We start from the raw sequence: 20,117 nt of genomic DNA on the forward strand, positions 1-20,117 counted from the left end.
TAATGAGCAGTTATAGCAACATAACTCATCTGAAATATTGGGAGCAGCAGGAGTCTGAATAATCAAAAAATATTGTAATCAAATTTAGTAAAGATGACGGAGACAGTCGAGTCCCAAAGCCAATCAACGCCGTGTTTTGTACAACCTGCTTAGACGTATCAGCTCAGCACCCAAGTGTACCAGGGAAGGATTTCAAGTTGTTGTCAAGTAAGTAAATTGTCGTCTAGGTATCAGTGAACAAATCTACTAATTTCATGTCCTTGGAACTGTATGTTAAGCAAAATAATGTGATTTTTTTTTTCCAGATCTGAAGCATTGTACAAGACTGATGTAACTGTAATATGTTAGATTGCAGCATGTCAATTCCATAACATTACATTTAGTGACATATATTGTTAATTAGAGATGTGCACAGAACCCCGTGCTTTGGTTTTGGATTCATCTTCATGTTTTCTTATTGCTAAAACACCTTCACATGTTCTGGTTTTGGATCTGTATTTTTTTTAAATAAAGACAGCTAAAATAATGTAGTTTGCTCCTGTTTTTGGTCCTGCAGTATTATTAACCTCAATAACATTAATTTCCAGTCAATTTTGACCAACTCACATTGTTCACCAATATTGTCCAAGGGCTGCCTGGCCAAACTAAGTAATAGAGCAGCGGCAAAAATACACAGCAATCTAAAAGAATATAGCACATTTATGACACATTGCCACACAGCAGTGGCAAGCAGGATGGCAGTTAAATAAACTATACGACCTCATAGAAACCAAGAATGTTTTCATTAATCAATAACTAGATCAGAAGCCCAAGAACAGTACAGGGTAATGTGGGTATAGTATGTATGTAGTGGAAGGCAGGTAAAGGATTGATTGATTCATTAGAATTGATTGATTAAAAAATAATAATTTAAGACCATAAAAAATACAATGTTAATATTCAAGGATTCCTTGAAAGAGAATCCAAGAAAATTAATAGTTGCACTGCAGAGCTGCAAATTCCAAATCAGCCTATCTAACAATTATTAGGAGGCTGACCTGCTCGCCATGCCTCCTTCCTAATTGAGAAACACACCCCTGTACTACAATTATGAAGTGCAACAAAGAGGGTATGAGGAATAATACAATGTTTTTCTCTCTAGTACACAAGCAGAGAGATTTTCTGCTTATCCATGAACTACAAGCTTGCAAGTGTTTTTGTTGATTGTTGTGAATAATTTATCTTGTGCATATTACAGAGTAACACTAAATATGGTCCATAAATCTGTTAAGTTTTTAATTTTTGTTAGTCACCACATTACTTCTGGTTAAAAAAAGGTGTTGCAAATTAGTAATGTATTATAGCAACATCCAATAAAAATGTTTTTCTATGCAAAAAAGACCATCCCCAAAACCCACCAAAAATGATGCCCACAATGAAAAGAAAAGTGGTCCAAGATGGAATTGATCTTGGGCCCTCTCACCCGCCCTTATGTTGTATATTAAAATGAACTGTTGTATATTAAAATGAACATGCACAGTTTAACAAAACAAGCACTTCAGTAACAGGGACTGCCACTTTTGTGGCTAAAGTCTTTGGGTTGTTTGGGCCCCCACAAAACAATGTTTTGGAAGGACTACCACCGATAATTAATGAGGTGGCTGATACTGGACTGCTTGTTATTATTTTATAAATGATAATTTTGTTAAATAAGTTGCATACTCTTCTTGAAAATAATGTAACAGGGAGGAGATGCCTAGATGGTTAACGTTGCTACATGTACTCACTTTGGCCTCACAAATGGTACAGATGCCTTTATAAATGTTGTCAGGATTTGGGTTAAAATAATTCCACACCAAAGAGGTGGCTTTTCTGGTCTTATGCCCAGGCATGACAATGGCTTTTTATTTTTATCCTGAGCAAGTACTGCTGCCACTGGTGACTGACTTACACAAACAACATCCTTATCATTAACATCCTTATTAGCTATAAATAGTACACAAATATTCCCCTAATCCTCCTGTTGCACTTCCACACTAGCATCCTTAATTTAATTTCTATTATGTCAACCTCTTTACTTGTGCTGCTTATCCCCACATTTGCAGAGGTGGTGGAAGGAGGCTTCTCTGAGTACAGTATCAGAAATTTCAGACTCACACATACAGTAGCACTTGTGGACACCCTTAGACTTTCCTCAGGGATTAGTGATGTTTCTGAACACAGGGCCTGATTCAGACCCGGACGCTAAGAAGCGTTCGCTCATAGCTGCTGCCGATGGTTCGCATTATATGCATGCATCGCAGTGCGCGTGCGCAAGCTAGTCACTGTGATCATGAATCGTGCGCTCGTAGCACTAAGACTGAGTGCTGCCTTGAGTGATAGTGCAGTTTGTGGGTGGTAACAGGGGAAGGTGCTTGTGAACGGGGGAGTGGTGGTGCGAACGCAGGTGTCTGGGCGTCAAAACGGCATCCATCATTAGCATGGAGGCATCATTGTACACATCACCTGGTTGTATTTCAGTCAGCACTGATCTCAGTGCTTGCGGCAGGGTAGGGGCTACCTCAAGCGCTGTGTGCAGCTCCGATGGCTCTCAATGGTACCGATTAATCATACACTTCTGGAGATGACGTGTGTTAAGAAAGTAAAGTGGGCATCTTTATACATCTGCGTTCGCTCACTGCCGTCGCTCTCTAAGACATAGAGGGCGTCCTTACGTCACACAGTGCGAACGTGTAATTTGCATACCAGGCCCCTTTTGGCCGCAAGCGATCACGGCTTAGCGTCCGGGTCTGAATGAGGCCCACAGTTTGTTCTTCAGCCTTAGTGTTTTTTTTCTGCAATGATTTGCCTGTTTTACATTTGACATTTCTTCTAGACTCTAAGGGGTATATTTACTAAAGTGACAGTTTATAGAGGTGGAGGTGTTGCCCATAGCAACCGATCAGATTCTACTTATCATTTATCTAGCAACACTTAGAAGATAATAGTTAGAATTTGATTGGTTGCTATGGGCAACATCTTCACTTCTATAAACACAAACTTTAGTAAAATATACCCGAGCGAGGTGTTGCATCATCATGTGAGGTTACAGAAGAAGAAGATACTCGACTAAAAGCAGTTCTAGAACCACCACTTGCAAATAAAGGCCAAGGCCTGAGCCTTTCCTTGCCACTGCCTGTGGTATATGGCATGTTGGCATTTTTATGTTTTTTGGCAGGAAACGTTCCTTTTATTAATAGAGGTGGTGTTTTTTTCTTTAACATTGTGAAATATTGTTTTGATTTAAGGTGCCCTGCCCTAAACCCTCTATGCCCTTGAGCACTGGCTTTAGTAGATGTTGAAGTACTAGTATCATTATGACTGGCTGCAGCACTAGTACTTGATTGCTCCTCCTGCTATTCTATCATCTGATCGTGATCCACATCAACTCACAGCACTTATATTAACGGTGGCACGGCACTCACTGAATGTTATTTGACAATTGTATTTTCGTTTTTTTTACACTGTGCCTGCACTGAACACAGTGCTTGCACCCCACAGCCCTTCACTGACCTAGTCCTTAGTGCTGCACCACACAGCCCTCCATAGTCTGACACAGCCACAGCAGTTTTTGCACCTCACAGATCTTCATTGACACAGTCCTTAGGGCTGCATACACAGTCACAGCAGTAGTGCCACAGTAGTGCTTGCACCCACAGCCCTTCACTGACACAGTCTTCTCTTAGTGCTGCAGGCAGCCCACCCTAACCCTCTGGCGTCCTGCGTGAAATGGTGCCTGAAATCACAAGGGAGCACTTTTAAGGAATCCAAAACAAGCAAGATCCGATGCGGGAAAGATAACATTTAACCTAATTTTGGATTTAGAATCTGGCGGAAAAACCTGAGCCCGAACTCAGTCATTTATTTGGTTATGCGAGATTCGGGTGGGTTTGGTTTTCAGAAACTGAACCCGCACATCTCTAATAATAACAGTAATGACTCATGATATTTTTGTGTGTCTATAGAACACTTCATATAGTTCATGACTTATTATTCACTGGTAGCGTTGTCAAGCTACATCTCTGCACTGTCGTATTGTTGGTGCAATATATAATCAAAAAAATCAATATACAAATCACTAATATAATGGACCCAGCATATGCATGTTAGGAGCTGTTGGGGAAGTCACACTCCCGTGGCGTATGCCCCTGATTTCCCTGTGCATGATTAAGATAAGATAGAATACCCTTGATTATTATATACATATAATAGTGCTCTCACATCTTCCGTTACGCTCATGCCCATATTTTGACTTGTATACTTACCAGATTTTTAATCCGTTCTCTCTGTGATGCTGTAATCTTTGAACATGTCTCAGCCTGGCTCCATCATTTCTTATCCTCAGACAGATCCACCATCCTGGGTCGATTTCAAAATCCTGATTGATGATCCACATTTACCTTCTGTCCTAAAAGTGCTCTCTCACAACCTCCCTCAGACTTACTCTGAGGGCTACTGCCTGATTTTGATCAGTTTCTGATTTCTAGAACACTCCTTTTAGATTATCACCTAGTCACGTGCATGCTCTCCACCACTGTAATTCTTTGCAATCTAATTTAACTAAGTCACCTCATGCTCCATACCCCAGTTGTACTGATCTGGCAGTCCTAGCAGCAGCCCTGGGTTAAAGTGGCTCCAGCTACATTTTAATCCCCAATATCGATGACAAACTCAGCTGTGGCACAAAAAAAGAGAGACCTTCTGCCTTCTAAAACCTGAATAGTAGAATGTTAGTGATGAAAGTCTCATACTGATGACTTCTATTGCCAACTTTTACTGAAATGTTCTTGTATCTTGTCTCCACTGAAGAACCAATGGCTCTTTAATTCATTTTTTGTTATCCGCACTACAGTAACTCTTCTGACCATCATCACTGCCCAAGATCTTGCTTCCTACTTCAAGGGCAAGATTGGCAGGATCTGGCAAGATATGAAATGGTATCCTCTTTGCTGAGCAACAACCTGTTCAATTCCTTTCATACACCTGCTTCCACCTTTTCTTCATTTGACCTCACGAATAATGATAAAGTCTTGATCCTCTGCATCTCCAACTCTATCTCCCAACTCCCAACTTAGTAATTTGCCGTCTCCTGTGGTCACTCCAACCTTTATTGACATCTCTCTCTCTCTCATCGGGTATGTTTCCACCAAAATTCTGACCCAAATTCTCTTTCTGATTACAGTCCCGTCTCTCAGCTCCAATGCTCTCCGAGCTTCTTGGGAGGCTTGCTTACACACAGCTTAAATGCTTCCTTTTTTTTTTTTATCAAACAACCTTTTGCGTCCTCTTCAGTCAGACATTCACTCCCTATACTGAGTGAGGTAGTCTATGATTTGATCACAGTTAAATATAAAAGTCACTACTTGCTTCTAATTCTGCTTGAAGCTCTATTAGTCAGAGTATAGAACTCTGGGCTCGATTCAGACCTGCTCGCTAGGAAGCGTTTCCCCGCAGTCAGATGATTTTCTGCATTCTGCGCTAGCATATGCATCGCAGTGCACGTGCGAGAACCAGAGCGAAAGTTCGGGAAGCGTACGCTCGCTGCGCATAGACTGCCCAGCAGATTGAGTGACAGGAGAGATCATTTGTGGGTGGTGACAGGGGTTGGCCATTATAAACGGGGAAGTGGAAGTGTGAACGCAGGTGTATCTGAGCGTCTTAACGCCTTTTCAGAGGCATGCATAATTAAGAGGCAGCGTCATAGTACACGACACCTGGTTGTATTTTACAGTGAAGTGATTGCAGTGCTTGCGGCAGGATATATTCAACCTCAAGCGCTGCGTTCGCTTCCGATGATACCCGATATACCGATGGTTGCATACACTTTCTGGAGATGACGTGCGCAAGTGGGCATTTTAAGACAGGCTGGTGGGCATCTACATACACAAAGCGATCGCACGTCAGGACATAGTGGGCATGCTTATGTCTTGCTATGGGATCGCCTGCCATGCCGTCACTTTGCCGAATTTGCATACGCTGGGTGTGAGCGTACGCATCTAGCGAACGACTCTGAATCGATCCCTCTGCCCCAAGCGCTTTGTCCTTCTCCATCTCTATCGCTTTTCTTGAAAAACTAATATTTTTAGATAACACCCACATTTATCTGTTTTTAACAATAATCTTTGCACTTGTCTCCAAATTTCTGCCAACCCACTTCCCTCTGCTTTGCCAAAATCTGCTTTTAATGTTTATGTTCTCCTACTACTATAAAGGATTTTTTCAGGATACAACCACATTATATAATTCTTTATCACGTAAAGCAAAATGTCTCCACCAAACCTTCCTGCGCTCACTGAAAATATGCATCATCAGACAAGAGTATCAAATTTCCAGACCACCTTCATGATAGCGCTAAAATATTCTACTCAATTACCACCTTTCTACACAGTTCAGGTATAACTTACCTTTATGCACTATACCATGGAAGCCTAAAACAAAAATCTGACTTGGAGTGTTGAAAATTTGACAGGCAATTCAACAGCAGGGAGGCTTCTTAAGTGTGGATAGGAAGATACCTAACAAATCATTCTTTTCTGTACCCAGGTTTACCAATTAATACTGTTTTATTAATAACATTTGTTTTGAATAAGTCCTCAATCTCCTTTACATTATATATTTTAAGCCATGGCTTCTTGACAAAATGTTAACAAAAAACAAAACAAAAACCTTTTTGTTTTTGTAAAGGCAACTTTTTATTACAACCTAGTCGAACAATGCAAAAAGTAGCAAAATGTACCTTTGCTATACAGTACTTGGAAAGCTAACTTAGATGTGGTAAGTTACCGTAGGTCGATAGTTCTCATGTTGATATGCATAATGGAAATGCTGACATGCGACCATGTCAAAATTCATCATGTCTACATGGATGACATGTAAACATGATAGAATGTTGGCCTAACATTCCTGAGGGCTCTCAGTGGCATCTCCAGGGTCGTCTTCTGGGACCCGGCAGTCATGAGACAAACCTGTCCAGCGCAGACGTGTAACTGAGCGGCGTTCCAGTGAATGTTTTACTCCTAAACCTAATCCCTAACCCACCCCCAAGTACCTAACCTCCACATAGTGCCAAGCCCTGGCCCTCCCAACGGCACCTAACCATAATCATCGTCCTTCTGAGTATGTCAACATTTCACAGGGCGACATTGTGAACATGTCGAAATTCTGAGAATGTCAACATGGTTCCTGTTGACATGATGAACAATGTTGACATTCTAGTGTCAACATTGTCGTGTCAACATTATGAATGTGGACAAGGTAACTGTCGACCATGTGACCGGATACCACTGACTTACAATAGTATAAAATAGGGGTGTGCACTGGCCACGTTTTGTGTTTTGGTTTTGGATCCAGATCTTTCTTCATGTTTTGGATAAGGATTGGTTTTGCCAAAACCACCCTTCCGAGTTTGGGTTCTGTATTTATTTTGAAAAAAGCATAAAAACAGAATTTGTTTTTTTTCGATACTACGCTATTATTAACCTCAATAACATTAATTTCCACTCATTTCCAGTCTATTCTGAACACCTCACACTATTGTTTTTAGGCCAAAAGGTTGCATCGAGGTAGCTGGATGACTATGCTAAGCGACATAAGTGGGCGGCACAAACACGTGGCCCATCTAGGAGTGCAGTGGCAGACAGGATGGCAGTTTGCATTATGTACTGTATGGGACCTAGTTTTTCAAAGAAAAAAAAGAGGTCCCAAGTGCAAGATGGAATTGTCCCACCCACCCTTATGTTGTATAAACAGGACATGAACACTTTAACAAACCAATCATTTCAGCGCCAGGGTCTACCACACGACTGTGGCTGAAATGATTGGTTTGTTTGGGCCCCCACAAAACAAGCTGGCAATTAATCTGTCCCTGCACAAACTGGCTCTACGGAGGCAAGATGTTGTCCTCATCCTGCTCATCCACCGATTCCTCACCCTCTTCAGTGTTGTGTACATCCTCATCCTCACAGAGTATTAATTCTCCCCGCTGGAATCCACCACCACAGGTCCCTCTGTACTTTCTGGAGGCTGGTCTCCCTGGAAGAATTGATAATTCATTTTGATGAACATCATCTTCTCCACATTTTGTGGAAGCAGCCTCCTATGCCTTTCGCTGACAAGGTTCCTGGCTGCACTAAACACTCTTTCGAAGTACACACTAGAGGGGGAGCAACTTAGAGGTAAAATAGAGCCAGTTTGTACAGGGGCCTCCAAATTGCCTCTTTTTCCTGCCAGTACAGGTACGGACTGTCTGACATGCCTACTTGGATGCTGTCACCGATGAAAACTTCCACCTTCTATCAATGGTGACAGTATCATATGCAGTGACAGTAGACATGTCAGAAATTGTTGTATATAGGAAAGGTTTCTGGACTGCACACCCTGAATATATATAATGGGAGGTGCTACCTGATGAGACTAATTGCAGGAACAGAAACAGACAACTCTCAGGTGGACAACTCCAAAGTAATGATAATATATAAATGCAATTATTTTTTTATTTGCAATCAATAGAGGTTTTTAGCATAATCATTGCCAAGGTTATGGGCCTACCTACCATATCCAGGTAACCTCTTTAGGGTAGGTCCCTAACATACTAGGGTTCAAATTCAGAGCACAGGCAACCGAAAACTAGCTCAGCTAAGCCGCCCCAGAGATTTTTCTGTTTCTGTGCATGTCAGAAATTGTTGCCAGGTCCTTCAGTCTGGACCAGATGTCCAAACTTGGTCCTGTCTGCCCTGCATCACCGCCAGCAGTTTGCTTAGGATACCTGAGTTGTTTCCTGGCAGCCCCAGTTGCAGGAGAAAATGAAGAAGGAGCTGCTGACGTGTCACGTTCCACTTCAGCTGACAGTGTTTTTACCAGCAGGTCTTTGCACCTCTGCAGGCTTGTGTCAGCTAGAAAGAGAGACACCACGTAGGCTTTAAACCTAGGATTGAGCACGGTGGCCAAAATGTAGTGGTCTGATTTCAACAGATTGACAACCCTCGAATCCTGGCAAAGCGAATGATGGGCTTCATCCACCCACATATCGAGCGGAATAGCTCTGTCTTAACTCCTCCTTCACTTTCTCCAGCTGCTTCTGCAAAAGCCTGATGAGGGGAATGACCTGACTCAAGCTGGCAGTGTCTGAACTTCACATGTGGCAAGTTCAAAGGGATGGAGAACCTTGCACAACACGGAAATCATTCTCCACTGCACTTGAGTCAGGTGCATACCCCCTCCTTTGCCTATGTCATAGGTGGATGAATAGGCTTGAATGGCCTTTTGCTGCTCCTACATCCTCTGAAGCATATAGAGGGTTGAGTTCAACTGCGTCACAACCTCTTGCTTCAGGTGATGGCAGGGCAGATTCAAGAGTCTTTGCTGGCGCTCCAGTCTTCAGCACGCAGTCGCTGAATGGCAAAAGTGGCCAGAAATTTTTCGGGCCACCCAGAGCGTCTCCTGCACGCCCCTGTCGTTTTTCAGAAAATTCTGCACCACCAAATTTATTGTGTGAGCAAAACATGGGACGTGCTGGAATTTGCCCAGATGTAATGCCCGCACAATATTGGTGGCGTTGTCAGATATCACAAACCCCCAGGAGAGTCTAAGTGGGGTAAGCCATTGGGTGATGATTTCCCTCAGTTTATCTAAGAGGTTGTTGGAAGTGTGCCTCTTACTGAAACCGGTGATACACAGCGTAGCCTGCGGTGGAAAGAGCTGGCGTTTCTGAGATGCTGCTACTGGTGACGCTACTATTGTTGCTGCATAAGGCCATACATCTACCCAGTGGCCTTTCACAGTAATATGGTCCTTAGTCTGCCCTGTTCCACTTTTCCACATGTCAGTGGTTAAGTGGACATTGGGTACAACCGCATTTTTTAAGACACTTTTTCTAACGTCTCTGTACATTCTCGGTATCGCCTGCCTAGTTAAATGGAATCTAGATGGGATTTGGTACCGGGCAAACACTACCTTCATCAATTGTCCAAATCCCACTGTACTAGAGGCGGGATACCGGACGCACGTCTAACACCAACATAGCTGTCAAGACCTCAGTTATCCGCTTTACTTCAGGATGACTGCTGTCGTTCTTCATCCTCCCCGTTAAGGACTGTTGGAGGGTCAATTGCTTAGTAAAAGAAATAGTGGTGTTCCTACTTCCTCTCTGGGATGATGAACGACTCCCAACAGAAGCAGCGGCAGCAGTTGGCATAGCAATGCAGGATCCTCCAGAGGAATCCAGGATAGGAGAGTCAGTCATGCCAGTGAAATGGCCTGCAGGACTACTTCCGATCCTGACTGAGTAGGAAATTGACGAGGAGGGAGTTGACGGTGTGGTTTGCAGGCACTTGGATACAACAGGAAAAAGGGATTTAGGTGTTCCTGGACTGCTTACGGTCTTAGCCACAGTTTCTGAACTTGACAGTAACTTTTTATGAACGTGCTGCAGGTGACATATAAGGGAGGAAGTTCCTAGGTGGTTAATGTCCCTACCCCTACTTATTCCACCTTTACATATGGTACATATGGCAAGACAGTTGTTGTCCGGATTTGGATAGAAATATTTCCAGACCAAAGAGGTGGAATGTTTGGTCTTCTGCCCAGGTATGACCGTGATGGGCATTTTCATCCCACGGACAACTGTCTCCCCCGGTGCCTGATTTAAACAAAACACCTTACCATCAGAATCCTCCTCGTCAACTTCCTCTTCAGCGCCAGTTACACCAATATCCTCATCCTGTTGTACTTCAACACTGACATCTTCAATTTGAATATCAGCAAGTGGACTGTGGGTGCTCCTTCCAGCACTTGCAGAGGGCATGCAAATGGTGGAAGGAGCCACCTCTTTCCATCCAGTGTTGGGAAGGTCAGGCATTGCAGCCATCACCACACTTGGACTCTCCATGGGGATTTGTGATATCTTCTTAGAATTAGAAAGCACAGTTCTTTGCTGTGCTTTTGCCAGCTTAACTCGTTTGATTTTTGTAGCGAGAGGAGGGCTTCCATCGTCATGTGAATCTGAACCACTAGTCATGAATATAGGGGAGGACCTTAGCCGTTCCTTGCCACTCCGTGTCGTAAATGGCATATTGGCAAGTTTACGTTTCTCCTCAGACGATTTAAATTCATTTAAATTAAGGTCAATTAAGGTCATTTTCCTGAACTTTACTATGACATTGGGCATCGGCCTTGGCAGACAACGTTGATGGCATTTCATCGTCTATGTCATGACTAGGGGCAGCAGCTTCAGCACTAGGAGGAAGTGGTTCTTGATCTTTCCCTATTTTATTTTTATCGGACAAATTTTTGTCCTCCATTTTTGTGATATTGATGCACATGCAGCTTCAAACACAGAAAAATATATTTTTCTTTTTTTCACAGGCACTTTGGGGGTTACACCACCCTTCAACAGACGAGCCAGCCGGCCCTTTACTTATGACACAGGCGCACGCTTGGCACTGCTATTTTGTTGATGCACGTGTGGCTACAGCGCACACAAGTCACAAACACAGAAGATTATTTTTTTTCCCAGGTACTTTGGGGGTTACACCACCCTTCAACAGACGAGCCAGCCGGCCCTTTACTTATGACACAGGCGCACGCTTGGCACAATTATGTTGATGCACATGTGGCTACAGCGCACACAAACAGAAAAATATATATTTTTTTTTACTTGGGGGGAGCACCCCTAATGGACAGAGCACCTCCTGGACAACACTACAGCACCCCGTTAGGACTACAGCCTTTATGGGACACTGCACAACACAGCCCAGCCAGCCCCTATGGACTTTGGAGTGGACACAGACCCTATGGACAACAGACTGCACAACACAGCCCAGCCAGCCCTTATGGAATTTGGAGTGGACACAGTCCCTATGGATGACAACAGCAGCTCAACTCCCACCCTCCTGTTTCACTGTCAACAGCCGGAGTGAAAAATGGCGTCAACGAAGGGACCTTTTATTGAATCCAAAACCCGCGAGAATCCGACAGCGGGATGATGACGTTTTGCCTCGATTACAGATCTGAGTCAGGCGGGAAAACTGGAACCTGACTCGGATCCGGCTCGGATCGGGGGGACTCTGATTTCAGAAATCCGAACCCGCTCATCCCTACTTTGCACCTCTGCAGGTTTGTGTCTGCCAGAAAGAGAGACACCACGTAGGCTTTAAACCTAGGAACGAACACGGTGGCAAAATGTAGTGGTCTGATTTCAACAGATTTACCACCCTCGAATCCTGGCAAATCAAATGAAGGGCTTCATCCACAAGTCCCACATGCCGAGCGGAATCACTTCGTCTTAGCTCCTCCTTCAATTTCTCCAGCTGCTTCTGCAAAAGCCTGATGAGGGGAATGACCTGACTCAAGCTGGCAGTGTCTGAACTGACTTCACGTGTGGCAAGTTCGAAGGGCTGGAGAACCTTGCACAACACGGAAATCATTCCCCACTGCACTTGAGTCAGGTGCATACCCCCTCCTTTGTCTATGTCATAGGTGGATGAATAGGCTTGAATGGCCTTTTGCTGCTCCTGCATCCTCTGAAGCATATAGAGGGTTGAGTTCCACTGCATTACAACCTCATGCTTCAGGTGATGGCAGGGCAGGTTCAAGAGTGTTTGCTGATGCTCCAGTCTTCGACACGCAGTCGCTGAATGGCGAAAGTGGCCAGAAATTTTTCGGGCCACCCAAAGCGTCTCCTGCACGCCCCTGTCGTTTTTCAAAAAATTCTGCACCACCAAACTTATTGTGTGAGCAAAACATGGGACGTGCTGGAATTTGCCCAGTGGGGTAAGCAATTGGGCGATGATTTAACTCAGTTTCTCTAAGAGGTTGTCGGTGGTGTGCCTCTTACTGAAACCGGTGATACACAGCGGTACCCCCAGACTGATACAGCAGAGCAGGTCGCCACCCCATGCCACGCCACAGCACTTTCCCACAGACACTAGAGAGACACGTTTTCTCACTACCCTCTCCAGAACTGGAGTAAAGGTGGCGACCTTGGTACATATGGCAAGGCTCAAATAACACATTCCCTTCAGAACAAAATAAAGTAGGTCAAGAATATATAAGCTCAGGCCTGAAAAGTGAATTCAAGACTAGCTGTGAAATGTACACTATGCCATATATCTGTTTTTTTTTTCCATATATATATATATATTTTTTAATAAAAAATAAAATTGAATGAAGTTACCCCGTAAAAAGGATAAACCACTGTTTTTTGTTTTGGTAACCAAGCTTTCCTCATTACTTAAGGCAGCGGATTTTGAAACAGGGTTTAAGAAATACTTGCCTAGTTTTGAAAAAGCTTTTCAAGGAGTTTGTGAAAGCAACACCTATGAGCACGGTGGTAAAGTGAATGTGTACTGCTACATCTGAGAGGAGTGTCATAAAATGTACTTACAGATGTAGCCACGCTCATCTATTCCGCTATGCAAGCATATCACAGCATGGATGGCGCAAATAGTGTGCCCGCGTCTACAGTATGGCGTGCATGTGCGTCGGCATTTCATTTCCTGTAGTAAATGATTAGCACAGACTCAGGAACCATCATTTTTGTTCACAAATATACAGATTTTCTACATCAATAGGTTTAGACCAACTTCAGCCAATATTATTTTCCACACAGTATGGCCGAACCGCATTGTCCCTATGTACAGCACTGCAGGGCTCTTGTGGCACCATGTAAATAAACATAGAAACATAGAATTTGATGGCAGATAAGAACCACTTTGCCCATCTAGTCTGCCCATTTTTAAACATATAATTACATCAACCCTTTGATTCTTACTTCTTCTGAAGGATATCCTTATGTCTATCCCATGCATATTTAAATTGCTCTACTGTCTTAGCCTCTACCACCTCTGATGGGAGACTATTCCACTTGTCCACTACCCTTTCTGTGAAGTAATTTTTCCTCAAATTTCCCCTGAACCTACCACCCTCCAGTTTTAGAATATGTCCTCTTGTTCTAATAGTTCTCTTTCTTTGAAGAATGTCTCCTTCCTTTACCTTGTTAAAACCCTTTATATATTTGAATGTTTCTATCATGTCCCCCCTTTCCCTTCTCTGCTCCAAACTATACATATTAAGATCTTTTAGTCTTTCCTGGTATGTTTTGTGGTGTAGACCTTGCACCATTTTAGTTGCCCTTCTTTGTACAGTCTCTAATGTATTAATATCCTTCTGGAGATATGGCCTCCCGAATTGAACACAGTATTCGAGATGAGGACGTACCAATAACCTATACAGTGGTATTATCACTTATTTCTTTCTTTCTGCTACTAATTCCTATCCCTATGCAGCCAAGCATCTGACTTGCCTTCCTCATTGCTTTGTTAAAATGTTTGCTTGCCTTTAAGTCACCTGAAATAGTGACTCCTAAATCCCTTTCCTCTACTTTCCAGTATAGTGCCATTAATACTATATTTAGCCTTTGGATTTTTGAGACCCAAGTGCATGATCTTGCATTTTTTGGCATTAAACTGTAGTTGCCAAGTTCTTGACCATTGCTCTAGTCTACCTAGATCATCAATCATTTGTTTTACCCCTCATGGTGTGTCTACCCTGTTGCATACCTTTGTGTCATCTGCAAACAGGCATAGTTTCCCTTCAATACCATTTGCAATGTCACAAATAAAGATATTAAAAAGCACTGGTCCAAGTACAGATCCCTGAGGTACTCCACTGGTAACATTTCCCTCTTGAGACTGCACTCCGTTTATTACAACTCTCTGTTTCCTATCCTGCAGCCATGATCTTATCCATTCAACTATCTTTGTATCCAATCCCATGCTTTCCAGTTTATTTAACAGTCTGCGATGTGGAACAGTGTCAAAAGCCTTACTAAAGTCTAGATAAGCTGTATCTATGCCCCCCCCTTTATCTATTTCCTTAGTCACCCAGTCTAAAAAGTCAATAAGATTTGTTTGACATGATCTCCCCCCAGTAAATCCATGCTGTTTGGGATCCTGCAAATTGTTGGATTTGAGATAATCTACGACTCTTTCTTTTAAGAGTGTTTCCATCAATTTCCCTACTACTGATGTAAGGCTCACTTGTCAGTAGTTGCTTGCCTTTTAAAAATAATAGTAATACACAGACTTTCCCAGTAAACAAGTTGCTGCTATTCAAAGCCGAGGCCTATGTGACCTTCCCACAAATCCCAGCCTGGCTGACATTGCCCACACAGACTTTGGTTGGTCCATCAACTCATACTTATATTTTATCTGGTCATTCATGCAAGTATTAGGCTTTATTATTAGGGTTTGGGGGGACGGGTCAAATACAAATACATACATCCCAAGAGTCCTCATATTACCAGACCGCCCCAATCAGGACGTTCACCTGGATTTGCAGGGTAGATGGGAGGTGTTACACTGCTGCACACCATGGAGGCAGGTGTCTGCACTGCATGTGGTATAAAGAATGGTATTTTATTCATGCCCAATGTGGGTGAGCCCATTTCCCTCACAGTGTGCCACAGTCACACCCCATCCCTCTGCCAGGACCTTCCATAACAAGAGATATGGAAATAGAGAAGTTACAGTATAATGTAAAATATCACAGGGACAGAGGATTATCATTAAGCCCAATCCATTTTCATTGCTTATCAGTTGTCTCATCACATTTTAACTATGACTGAAATGGAAGAGCTCTGCTTCCCCTCCTGGTTGCTCTAAGTGCTAGGTAAACATATTATTTGTACAATATTTATTAGTTCAGGGCATCCCACATACCTGTAATACCCCCATACATCCCAGTGTATCGCCATAATTCATACTTGCCAACATTGGAGTTTTCCTCCCTGGGAGAAGACCGGGGAGGAGAAGATGGTGGGTGATGTTGGGTGCAGGGTCGGATGGGTCACATCATTAAGCCCCGCCCTCTTGCACCAATTTGACGCAACCGGCACATATTTAAATAAGGGGCGGTGCCAAAACAACATGATTCTCATAGAATCGTGTGTCACTAGGTCAAACCCCCTACTCGTAGACCCGCCGGTCTGCAAGAAAATTCTCCTTAATCTGCCCACTTCACTAGGATATGGACAGAATGCAGAAGAGGTGCCTACCCTTCTGGGGGTGCTAGATGTTACCCGAAAAATCGTGAGCCTCCCGCGACTCCCGAGTTTGGTAGGCATGTATACCATAATTATCACCAGTCACTAATTCCCGGAGACAGTCCAAGGTCTCTGCTCATTTGTCCCTGGAGAATTTTGAGCATGTATCTGTGCCAGGTCATTATTCACCAACCACACAGTATTGTACCATCCTTACTACCTATTTTTATTGCTAGAGTTCCTTAAGTGACTTTAAGGAGCAATGTCATGGAAATATAAGGTGTTTTCTATTTAATTTTAACCATAACACACTGTTGCCGGCTATTAGAAGAAAGCTGGTATTTACCATTTTTTCTTAATTTTTTTCTTCAGTCTGCTATTAATGATTTATTATGTTGTACATTGTCATGGACTATCATGGTAACCACAGTCACATAGCACATGATGCAGTGATGAAGCTGTGTCTGTATTGTGACATCACAGAACATTCTGTGAGCTGTCAGCCTGTGGCAGAGGTGACATTAGTGTGTAGAGGAGAAGCTAAGAAGCAACAAGTGTTTTCTTATTCAGAACGTAGAATAGGTGTACGCTTATTCAGAAGGTACGTAACTTGCTATTTCTAGGTAAAACAAATCTTCTATCTGAGATTGCTGCTTTACATGACAAAACAATACATTAGAATTAAAATGGGCAAGTGTGATTTGTATGGTATATTAAGATCTACTCAGCTCAGCACAATACTGTCTTTAAGTGATATATAATATATCCACCTACTTTATTTTCATATTCATCAGAAATGTTTTATTTCCATATTGGGCTGAATGATGGTCTGTAGTGATCTGTGCGCTTCCCTCACACTGACTGTGTTATGTGACGTATGACACTGTGCAGTAAGAGCCCATCGCAGTGTGTGTTGTGGTTCTGTCAGACAGATGTTTGGTGACTTGTGCAGTATGTTGTGGATCTGGGGAACTCACAAGGTGAATGCGGTGTGTGTTAGTGCGGGATAAAGGGTCAGTGGAGCTTTAATGTAAACTGCTTTCCTGTCCCATAGAACTAATTGAGGTTCTTCAAGCCCTTATCCAGCAATGGATACAGGGCAGGAGGGAGAGGAGGAGGACCCTACCTCAGCTGGAGGAATGGGGAAAGTGCAGCCACTGCGCAGATGCAGCAGCGTATCCGCCATGTTGGAGGTAAGTGCACATTTCCACAGTCATGCTTAATGCTTTATCTGACTGATAGCTACATGGGAACTCTGGTACTGCAGCTGTTGTGTGGATGGGGCATACTGGCGTTTGTAGTTCAACAGTGGGAGTCTTGCAGAATGCTGTGATTTGGAGCTGCAGGACAAGAGGTCTTTAGCTTTTGGAGCCCAACATAAGCTGTTATTATCCCCATCTTCTCTGCATAAAACACTCAGTGTAACAGTGCTCCCCACTTACTTCTCTTCTCATAACTCCCATTTATTACTACTAAAACCAACCACTGTCCTGTGATAAGGGACCTCCAAGCTGCCTGTTCCAGGAACCTCATCCTGCTAGTGTGTAAGCAGTGTAACTTACTTCCAGCATAAAATATATTCTCCTGATGGGTATTACAGTACAGGAATTCTGTTACACATACAGTACAGTATAAATGCAAAATAATAGAGCAGTAAACAATACAGATACACCCAGTGATAATCATACAGTGAGATACACAATATATAGATAGAAATGCATTACAGATAATGGAGAAGACAGGGGGGTAGAGTTACTAGGCTGCAGTTTATCAAAGCTGCCGATGATCTACAGCTTTGGCTGATGGATTTATAATGACAACAGTAGTAAATGCTGAACCTGCCTGATTTGCCATTTATTAATTTTGCCATTTTAAATCCATCAGTCAATGCTGCAGATCATCGGCAGCTTTGATAAACCATGGCACCGTAACCAGGGGCAGAACTTTGGGAGACAATGGAGGCACCTGCCGCCGGGCTCCAGCACTGAAGGGGCACCTCCTCCATTGTCCACAACATATTCACCCCACTTAGGGCTGTAACTATGTACCCAGAGTGTCCTGTCATGGCCGCCCAATGCATGGCACCCCTTCCCGGCACCTGAGAAGCCACCATACACTAGTGGAGAGCTCCATGTTAGACCATCATCAGCTGCTGCCTTCGTCTATCTATAGCCTGTCTACATGTGAATTGCTGCATTACAGTGTCAGCGGCTGTGACGGGGGGGGCACCAAATTATAGCTTGCCTCCGGGCATCTGGGATGAATTTACGCTACTGACCGTTACTCTATCCAGGGACATTGGACCTCAGAGTCGGTCGAAGCGGCCGCACGGTCATATGCATGCGTAAAGTTCGCAATGCGCGTGCGCAAACTAGCCGCTACGATCAGAAATTTCTCTCTCCTTGAACACAGCCAGGTCGGTAGTTTGAGTGACAGATGGAGGCGTTTGTGGGTGGTAACAGGGGAAGGTGCTTGAAAACGGGGGAGTGGAGATCTGAACGCAGGCGTGCCTAATTATGTGAACGGCGTTTTATGGGAGTGCATACTGATTATGGGAGTGCATAATTAACAAAGTAGCGTCATGGCACATGTGATATGGGAGGTTTTTACACTGACATGATCGTAGAGCTTAAGAGAGGGTATGGTCAACCTTAAGCTCTACGACCAGTGCCGATGGTTCCCGATGGTCTCGATTAATCCTTATATGCCCGGAGATTATGTGCAATGCGTACGAGAAGGGAGCGTATTTTTTTGTCTTCCGACCGCTTGCTCCCCTTGGTCGGCCAACTACCGATCCGAACTTAGGGACGCAACTTGCGAGGGAATCATTTGAATATCCGGCCCCTTTTTCCGTACGACCGTACGGACGCTTCGAACGACTCTGAATGAGGTCCATTATCCCATACATCAGGTTGGGCACTCCAGCTGCTGTGGAACTACACATCCCAGCATGCCCATACTTGCCGACTATCTGGCTGCTCCTTCCGGGAGGGAAGCAGCCAGATCGGCAGGGCAAGGGGTGTGGCTGGCAAAAGGGGGCATGGCCGGGTCTGCAGATGTCATTTGCTGGCATGACGGGGGCCGATAAAACAGACATTGTGAAGTAGGGGGCAGGGCCAAAGTGACGCGATTCGGCGTGAATTGCGTCACAGCCCCCCCCCGCTGCGGGGTTTTAACAGGAATTTGCGGAGAGGCCGGGGATTGTCGGCAGTCGGGAGGCTTGCCTGCTTTTCCGGGGGGCTGGGAGCTGCACCCGTTTATCGGGAGGCTCCTGGCCAAATCGGAAGGGTAGGCAGCCCTGAGCATGCCCTAAAAACAAAACTGTGGCAGAAAATACTGGGATGTATAATTCCATTGCACTTCGAGTGCTGAACATTGTCCTAAAATAATAGCACCAAATATGTCTGTATTCATCAATAAGGGTAACTGAACCTTAGTTTGTCTTGATTGGGGCTCTCACTGACTTTTTACTGTCTCTGTTTTACTCCAGTAATAGATTTACTGATTAGATGAGGGAACATTAGATTGGGCCACTCCTGTGTTTTATGTAACAATCCTACAGGTGTGACACTTCCATAAGGCTGGTTGAGTGTAGACTTATGTTGGAGATCAGGGGTCATTGGGAAGTTTATACTGAGGATTTCCATCTCTCTTCTCTTCCAGACTGACAGTGAGAAGCTGCAGACACCACTGGCCCAGCTCAGGCAGCAGCAGAGAACAGAGACTGAGCAGCTTTATAGCATAGTCTCTATTCTAAGTGACCAACTTAAAAGGTATTCTGTTCTGTCATATAACACTGTATATACTCTGGTAGTAAATCATTTGTCTAGGTGTAACTATGTAAACACTTTATATATTCTTCACCAGATGTAATGTTGCTCCCTATGGGCCTGAGTCAGAGGATAACACAATGCTGATGGTCACGTAGCTCAGATATTATTGCAACTGCGCATACGCAAAACATTCTGTACAGCCCTACAGCACATTCATTACACAGAGCGTATGCACAAAGGTGCTGTTGTTAGTAGGATAGACGGTATCAGAAATGGGGCATCAAAGT

At 43.7% G+C, this 20,117-nt stretch overlaps 2 protein-coding genes across 5 annotated transcripts in view; one reads left to right on the forward strand and one right to left on the reverse strand.

Moving 5' to 3' along the window:
* The window catches only part of LOC148538275 (uncharacterized), a 99,144-nt gene that overhangs the window by 76,389 nt on the left and 2,638 nt on the right, over nucleotides 1-20,117 (forward strand). For 2 of the 4 annotated variants that reach the window (XM_088459445.1, XM_088459464.1), the window contains 3 exons: nucleotides 89-207; nucleotides 17,112-17,250; nucleotides 19,721-19,830. In XM_088459445.1, the coding sequence (XP_088315571.1) occupies nucleotides 17,146-17,250; nucleotides 19,721-19,830 (215 nt within the window). In that variant the 5' untranslated portion in view covers nucleotides 89-207; nucleotides 17,112-17,145. The remainder of the gene's footprint in view (nucleotides 1-88; nucleotides 208-17,111; nucleotides 17,251-19,720; nucleotides 19,831-20,117) is intronic. The other 2 variants (XM_088459454.1, XM_088459472.1) reach the window with 1 other exon arrangement.
* The window catches only part of CACNG7 (calcium voltage-gated channel auxiliary subunit gamma 7), a 156,721-nt gene that overhangs the window by 51,069 nt on the left and 85,535 nt on the right, over nucleotides 1-20,117 (reverse strand). The gene's annotated exons all lie outside the window — the stretch shown is intronic.

This window comes from Taudactylus pleione, unplaced genomic scaffold (genome assembly GCF_031769625.1).
Source record: "Taudactylus pleione unplaced genomic scaffold, aTauple2 ptg000041l, whole genome shotgun sequence".
In the NCBI taxonomy this organism is placed as follows: Eukaryota; Metazoa; Chordata; class Amphibia; order Anura; family Myobatrachidae; genus Taudactylus; species Taudactylus pleione.